General features: G+C 34.2%; 1 protein-coding gene across 1 annotated transcript; it reads right to left on the minus strand.

Annotated features, from left to right (window-relative positions):
• Nucleotides 1-1631: 1631 nt before the first annotated feature.
• On the minus strand, nucleotides 1632-8709 carry med21 (mediator complex subunit 21). The gene is made up of 4 exons (XM_079870121.1): nucleotides 8612-8709; nucleotides 7604-7718; nucleotides 7412-7512; nucleotides 1632-2794 (listed from the first exon to the last, which is right to left on the minus strand). Exons 1-4 carry the CDS (start codon nucleotides 8651-8653, stop codon nucleotides 2615-2617), a joined length of 438 nt encoding a protein of 145 aa, XP_079726247.1. The 5' UTR covers nucleotides 8654-8709; the 3' UTR covers nucleotides 1632-2614.
• Nucleotides 8710-8716: the final 7 nt, after the last annotated feature.

Here is an 8716-nt window from a genome sequence, read left to right on the forward strand (position 1 = left end):
TGAGGAATGGTCTCCTGATCCTGATCCGAGACAGGTGACAGGTGTGATTGGATCAGAGCGAGAGATGGTTGGACACGAAGGGGGGAGGGAATATCCTAACTCCTCCCCCTGGGGATTTCTGGGAAGATAACCAGCAGCGGTGTTACTTTTCATCAAGATGTGTACTTATTAAAAAAATATCCAGTCCTGAGACTAAGTCGTAATTTTTATGCACCTTTTTCTTGGATAATCCACTACTCACCCACATTACTCAGTCTGCTGGACTCTCCAGTCTTCAGATCCTGCCCAACTGTAACCATCATTTGCTTCAGTGTCCAGCCCGGGATTCAAACCCAAGTCCTCCACACCAGAAGGATGTGCTCATTACCACTGAGCCACTGGCACTTTCACACTCTCCGTGCTTTTTTTTGGGGGCATATCTTTTTTTTTTTAACACCGGCCAAAGGAACTCCAGGACCGGACTAGGATTCGAATTTCAAACCCGGATCGGGACTCAAACCCGAATCAGGAGGACCACTGAGCTCAGTGACATGGATCGACTTCTCCAAAAACTTCGGACCAGCGCTCAATGATCTGAATCTCGGACTTCAGGGAACTTCGTGGCAATGACTGATCACTGTAACACGCTCCTGAAAAACCCAATGAGTTCAGACAGGTGATTAATACTGCGTTACAAACCCTGACAGATTTGTTTCATCTTCACAATCACTAAGGACTTTGTTAATGCACTTTTTTTTTGCAATGAGTGGATGCAAAACCCTTTGAGTACTGTGTATCTTTGTGTTCACTCCCTCACAATAAAATCTCAATGTTTGATCTGTGGAAATTGACATTCTCACATGCTCATCATTATAGTAATAACGCTCTAAAAACATTCTGACGATTTATTGATGAGTCAAGCAAACCCATTTGACAGAGAATTTGAGAAAACTAGAATATTCAAGAAGTTAAGTTCAGCTTTTATTCAAAAGTCCAAATGACAAATTAGGATTTATAGACACAACCAATGCAGAGATTATGAATGCCATCACCTGACACTTTCCAGAAGTATTTAAGTCAGCTTTTAGCAAGTCAGTCATTCAACTTTGTGTGTAGATTTAATGAGTACATATGACTTATAGGCCCTGGTGTTTATTTGACATAAAATGTATTAACTTTATGTCAGTTACCACAGTACATACAGCATAAATCAGTATATTGATACAATTGTGAAGCACAATACATAAAGTATCAATACATGTTAGTCTCAGGTACATGTATATCACCTGACTGACAGCCAAAGTGGACAAGTTAAGCTAACGTTAGTTAATATGACCCCGTTAACCTCTGCTGTAACTACATCACGTGACCCTAAATTAACGACCATTCAAATTCAAAAGAAGTTGTGTATTCGGATTAGCTGCTAAATAAAATGTTTACAAGTCATAAATCTAGATGTTTTTACATTCTAAAGTTTGATATGTTTTCGTGGTTTTTGTTTAAACTGATTATGGCTTGGAAAGGAATAGTTAAATGTTTTAGAAGGAACGATTTCCTTCGAATGTTTTAAATGTTCGTCAGACACTCTTTCGTAATATTTTGCTAGTTCTAAATGGTATTAATAATATTTCTGTACCGTAGACTTACCTCGTCAATGACTCGTTTTCATAAGACTTCTGGAAAGTTCCCGACTTCGCGAACGACGACGCCACACTGACGTTGTTAAATAACGAGCTCTTATTGGATGAAAAAACGTAAAGGTCATGCGCGCTTTTTATTTTTTATTTTTTAAACTTTATTGGAAGTTTTAATTTACTGGAAAAGAAAACTGTTGAACTTTTGAAGCTCTCTATCACCACGAAGAAAATCTGTCTGTTTCAGCACATTAAATTCGCTTATATGACCAGCAAATGGCAGCACTCTCACTAACAGTAAATAATACAGTAAAAAAATTACTTCCTTAGAAATATTAAAGATAATATTTCCAATTTTTGGACAGCATATAACAACTACATTTCAGAACCAACAAAAGCATTTGTTCACGAAATAACTTCAGTTGGATAAATGGAGTCATAGGAACAAAATAAGAATAAGGTTTTAGATCTGTTGTGTGTGTGCGCGCTAGACATCATTTGTATAAATCTTGTTTTTAAAGGATAGTCTTCACTCATTCAGTGACAATGGCATTGCATGCAACAAAATTACCACACTCCCAATTCAATTTGCAATGAATAACAAGCCCTTTATACAACAATATTTTATTGGTTAAACACAGACAAAATTCCTTTCAAAACAAAAAAACAACATGATCCTGGAAAGACAAAAAAAATATCATTAAATATACAAAACTTACCCAGCCGCCGACTTGTTAATTGCAGAAAGGGGCTGTTTTTGATGGATGCTGAACATATACTGTTATCAGGTAGAAAACAATGCCGGATGTCACATAATAAACATGTGCGATGGGAAACAGTGGGCACTTACTCTGCCATACAGAATGAAATCAGAATCATTCTTCAGTCCAGAAACAAACTGTACATTTAACACAAGATCTCCTGCAGTTGCTGAAGGATGAGTATAAAATCCCTGCTGTGTACAGATGATATAGTCCATGTTTGGCTGTGGCGGGTCGGTGTCAGGACTCTGGGGGTGTCGGCTGACTCGGGGCACCACTGCGCGTGCGAAGCTGTGACTGAGCGATGTCTGCTAGCGCTGACTGGATCTTCTCCAGCAACATGTCTCCTCTGTAAACCACTTCTTCCAGGCGCGCCGCAGCCTCCTGGTTCTCCTCTTCCAGCTGCCTCAAACTGGCAGCCTGTCAAACAAGAGGGAGACGACCGATTAAATGACATGTAGAGAAAAGTACCCGAAACTTCCCCGGCTCAATTTTTTCATTTTGACAATTTTTTCTGAAGACAGACAAACATAAATAGTGATGAAAGCCAAAATATTAAATGTCATGGATGTACACAACCGTTCAAAAGTTTGGGGTCAGTAAGATATTTTAATGTTTTTAAAAGAAGTCTCTTCTGCTCACCAAGGCTGCATTTATTTGATTAAAAAAACAGTAACATTGTGAAATATTATGACAATTTAAAATGACTTTTCTATTTTAATATATTTTAAACTGTAATTTATTAATTTTCAGCATCATTACTCCAGTCTCCAGTGTCACATGATCCTTCAGAAATCACTCTAATATGATATCATTATGATTATCAATGTTGAAAACAGTTGTGAACAATTTTTTTTTCAGGATTCTTTGATGAATAAAAAGTTCAAAAGAACAGCATTTATTTAAAATAGAATATTTTCTAACATTATAAATGTCTTTACTGTAACTTTTGATCAGTTTAACTCATCCTTGATGAATAAAAGTATTGATTTATTTTATTTATTTCCCCCAAAAATAAAATTTAAATTCTTACTGACCCCAAACTTTTGAACGGTAAGTGTTTAATGTCACAAAAGCTTTAGATTTCAGATAAATGCTGTTCTTTTCAACTTTCTATTCATCATAGCATCATGAAATAAAAATGTAAATAACTGTTTTCAACACTGATAATAATCATAAATGTTTCTTGATCATCAAATCATCATATTAGAGTGATTTCTGAAGGATCATGTGACACTGAAAACTAAATTCAGCTTTGATCACAGGAATAAATTACAGTTTAAAATATATTAAAATAGAAAACAGCTGTTTTAAATTGTCATAATATTTCACAATATTACAGTTTTTTATTGTTTTTTTATCAAATAAATGCAGCCTTGGTGAGCAGAAGAGACTTCTTTTAAAAACATTAAAAAATCTTAATGACCCCAAACTTTTGAACAGTAGTGAACATTTACTGAGTATTTTGTACAGGAGGGTCAAAATGACCATTTTCGACTGAGATTTGGGGCCAAATTATTATTACAGGGGGTAAAAATGACTTAACATCATGGTAAAAGATGGTAACATCATTATTTTATTTTTACACAGAAATTTGTAGGTCTGTTAGTTAAATCTGTTGACTTTAGCCATCTTTGTTGCATTATATGCCAACAGTGACCGTTCAAAGATGGGAAAAGCACTTTTTTTTGCCCAAGTTTGCATGCCTGTCACTCAAGAAGTATTTAAGATATCATTTTACATTACATTTAATTTTAGATTCTAGTTCTTAAACTTTTCATTTGGTCTCTTTATTTTAAAGGCACTATATGGCTCAATCCCAGAGATCTTGTTTATGGAGATCTCTGTGAGTAAATTGGTGGTTAAAAGTGGTCAAAAAAGGTTGCATGCAGCCGATACTTTATTTTAAAGAGGAATATCTGAACAACAAATAATGTTGAAACTAGAAATGCATTTTATTAAACATTTTTCTATCAACACAATTGCATAGAATATGCCTGTCAATATGTCAATACTCAGCCAAAATATTAAATGTATTACTTTCTTCTTCATTTATGCATTTCTTTCACCAAAAAAAAAAAAAAAAAAATTCCTTTTCGCCGAGGACCTTTGACACGTAATGACCGAATTAGACTAGATTCAACTCTATTGGTCTTGGACTCAACAACAAATAAAGTTACCAGCCAGAAGCACAAAGCAGCATTTAGATAAATGACGGTAAAGTGCAACAGAATACAACAGTTGAGTTCTGGATGTAAAACACCTGTTTGTTTTTCATAAAACAAAAACAATTTGTACAACCTTAGTTTTAAGACAGCATGAATGTAAGAATATATGCTTGAAATGACATAAGCTGAACTCAATGATACTGTAAAGTCGTTTTATTTGATTACATCAATTGCAAACCACAGTTAATTGCCTTAAATACATTTAATAATAATTTATGGATGGTCAAAGTTTATAATATTTTGATTAATCTTTGGTCAATTTGGTTTATATCATATTCACAGATAAATGGCGCCATCTTGAGGGCATTTTGAGAAGTGCGCGAAATTCGTCAAAAAAACACGTAAATTTACATGAATTAAATAATTGAATGAAAAAGTCATGAATGAGCGTATGTTGGAAATAAAAGCTCTGAATTTAATTCTCTATCTGTTGTCTATGCAAATATTGCACCTTTATTATAATGTTAGTTGTCTCATGAAGTTGTGTTCATGCCGTTCACTCACGGGGTTGATCATCAGATGCTCCAGTATTGCCTTCATACGATGCTTTAACACGATACACTAGTTTAAAACTCCTTAAATTATATTTACATCTATTATATAACCTTTATTTTGCTAATAAACATCTAAATAATCACAGCTCTGTGGAAATTACTATCTCCATGAGAGAAGTTTGATGATAAAAACAGCGCTGTCAGCAGGTATTTCATAATCCAAAACATTATTAATAATTCTGATAACATGCCAGATGAAATGGACTCGTAATTGCACTTATGTATTTGCTTTTTTGTTTATTTTTTCTGACAATGTTTGCATATTCCAGAGAATATTCAAACAACACATAAACCTTTGAAAACTGTAGTTTAAAACGAATGCATATATTTATGTGGAGTTGATGTCATTTATTTATGATCTCCTTTAGACTTTGTAAATTAATTTTGCCTGTTGTTTAGAGCTGTTATTATAAGTAAAGATGCAACTGGAGTTATTAAGAAACACTAAATTAATTAGTAATGTTTTTTTCCCCAGGCGATTTAGAATGTTTTATGCTTACTATACTTTGTTATAATTATTTTTACATGCTATATTCGTTACCTGTTTGTTTATCTGATCAAAGATTTTATTAAAAAAGGCATTTTAGTGACGGTGGTGCACTGTATTTTTTGCACTCTTTCAGACTCTATTTATTGACGTAGAAGTGTGTTTTGTTTTGTATGTAAGGAGGAAATGAAATTGCATAAATTACAGTATTTAAAAAGTATTAAAACCGTTTGTTCAGTTCAATGCTGTTGTTATAATTGTCAAAAACAGAAATTAAACAAATATATATTCAGTTCAATATCGGTTATCGGGAACATAAACATGCAGATAATTGGTATTGGTTATAAAAAATAATCTATATCGGCCGCTCTCTAATTATTTTCCTGACTGATCAAACTGGAGCATCAAACAGATGCATAAGGATCACGATATTGAAGAAAAATGCGATCTCATTAAATAATGCGATATTCGATTTCGATACGATAATGCTTAAAGTGTGTAAAATTAAATTAAAAAATGCATCTTCTAAAAAAAAATGTATATCGGTCGATCTCTAATTATTTTCCTGACGGATAAAATTATGGTGAAAAAAACGACAGCACATCCAGTCAAACAGATGCATAAGGATCACGATATTGAAGAAAAATGTGATCTCATTAAATAATGCGATATTCGATATGTGATACGATAATGCTTAAAGTGTGTAAAATTTAAAGTGTGTTTCACATTCTTTTTGTGACGAAAACATCCCTACATCTCCTGACAGTGAACATCAGTGTTTTACTGTATAATCAGAAGTGTTATTATAACATCAGTGTAAACCACGGGGTTCAGGTTATCCTACATCAGGTTTATTTAACAACAGAAACTGAATAATCAAATGTAAAAATAAAACACTGCTTAGTTTTCACTGTATGGATTAAATATATACTGATTCTTATCAAATATATAAATATATACTGATTCTTATCAAAAAAATATATACTGATTCTTATCAAAAAAATATATACTGATTCTTATTAAAGCTACAAAAGTTGTTCAGCCAAGAGCAGTGAGTGATTTCGCCTTTTGTTCATGACCAGTTATTGCAAGCCGTTGCGATATGCATATCATGATATATACGTTTGCGATATTTCGATATATTGTGCAGCCCTAATAAGGATTATCTGTAGCGCAACCTTATTATCAAAAATAATTTATTTTAGTTGTTTTAGTGCCAACTTGATTTTAATGCTGGGCACTAACTGAACAGGTGAAAACAGTTAGAAAAAAAAAAAAAAAAAAACTTATTCTCCTCATATTCTCCATTGTTGCAGCTCCTCTCTTCTCAGTCTGTCAGTAACGCTCTGTTTACTTCCTGTCTCTATGAAGCCCCTCCTTCTGAAAAGCACACTGTGCTCTGATTTGTCGGCTGGAGGAGTGTGTTGTGATTGGTCGAGCGCTTTGAGTGTGTTTGGGAAATGTCCCGCCCCTTACCGTAACCGCCAGTTTAACACACTACTAACTAACTCAACCAGGCCCCGCCCCTTTATTTAGCATATGAATTATTTAAATGAGGAATATTGTGATTTATTCATTCCCGGAAGAAACTCAAGACTACAATGGAGGCGTTTCAGGGAGTTTTGTAATTTTGGAATCTTTGTAACTTTGCAGGGGTTCAAACAGCAACATTACACACTAACGAAAGATGAATATGGAAAAAAGCAGAATAGACACCTTTAAAACGCAGTAGGCTCGTTTAAGGGGATAATTCTGCAGATGAATGTACCTGCAGTGCAGCAGTCGATTCTTCACTAGGCAGAGAGTCGATCAGCACGTCAACATCTTTTGCTGTTCTTGCTATCAGTGCGGCAAACAGCTGAGCGTACTCTAGAACAACACACGACAGACATGTCAGTTAAACAACAAGCGATATTTCCTCCACCCCCTTCAGCCCTGATTCAGCTGCAGATGTGTGCACCTTCTGTGGGGTTGGAGGGCTGGTCTTTGTTGATGGCGGTCTGGATGTTGCTGAACGAGGCCGGAGGTGCGCACTGCTGCAGGACTCCAATCGCATTACAGAACTGATCAGCCAGCTGAAACACACACACATCACAGCAACAAATCAAACACACAGTGCAAGCATACAATACACGTGTGCATTCTGTCTACTGGGTATTTGTCTTTGCTCAATAAACATTGTGAAACATTGTAAAACGTCATATCTTTACAGCTAATATTGTGAATAATGTGTGAATGTTTTTGATAACACTTTAAAATAATGCCCCATTAGTTAATGCATTAACTAAACTAACATTAACAATGACACAACTTTTGATTGTATTAATGTGTATTGGTAAATGCTAGAATTACCATTGAATAACCCTAAGCAAAATTGATAAACACTTTAGAATTATTTGTCATTGATAGTTAATGTTAAATAAAGTTAACAAATGGAACCTTATTGTAAAGTGTTACCATGTTTTTAAAAAATATATATTTTTTAAATATGTAAAAACAAGAGTAATGTTTTGGAATGTCACAAACGAATAATAATAATTATAAATAACGAAATAATTGTATATTCAAAACAAACTGTATAGCAGGAAAATGTATGAATTACTTTCATATATTTTATATATGCCGGTATGCATTTATTTAACTCAATGTAAATTTAAGAATGGCATTTTAATCCCACTTGAGCTAGTATTACATTTACATTTCCCATTAAAACATACTTTAAAATAACACCCACTAATTTAATTAAACTTTTAGCTTCTTTCTGTACAAATTAATGAGCAAACTTTAATTGTTTATTCATTCTCAACTGAATGCTATGCTAAAACCTTCATACGCTGCAGTATATTAATATGACCTCTTCCACATAACATGACTTCATGAACTAGACTACTGAATAAATATGATTTGACGATATTTGCCGTCTTCTGTAACTAATAAATCATGAAATAAACGTTTAAATGAGTCTTACGGAGTTAACAGCATCCTGAAGCTGCGTTAGCCTGTCCGCCATGTTGGCGCGTTCTCGTTACTTTTCCGTTTCCGCCGACGCGGAGTTCAAAGCGAGATCACGTGA

Source organism: Squalius cephalus (genome assembly GCF_949319135.1).
Source record: "Squalius cephalus genome assembly, chromosome: 4".
NCBI classification, from domain to species: domain Eukaryota; kingdom Metazoa; phylum Chordata; class Actinopteri; order Cypriniformes; family Leuciscidae; genus Squalius; species Squalius cephalus.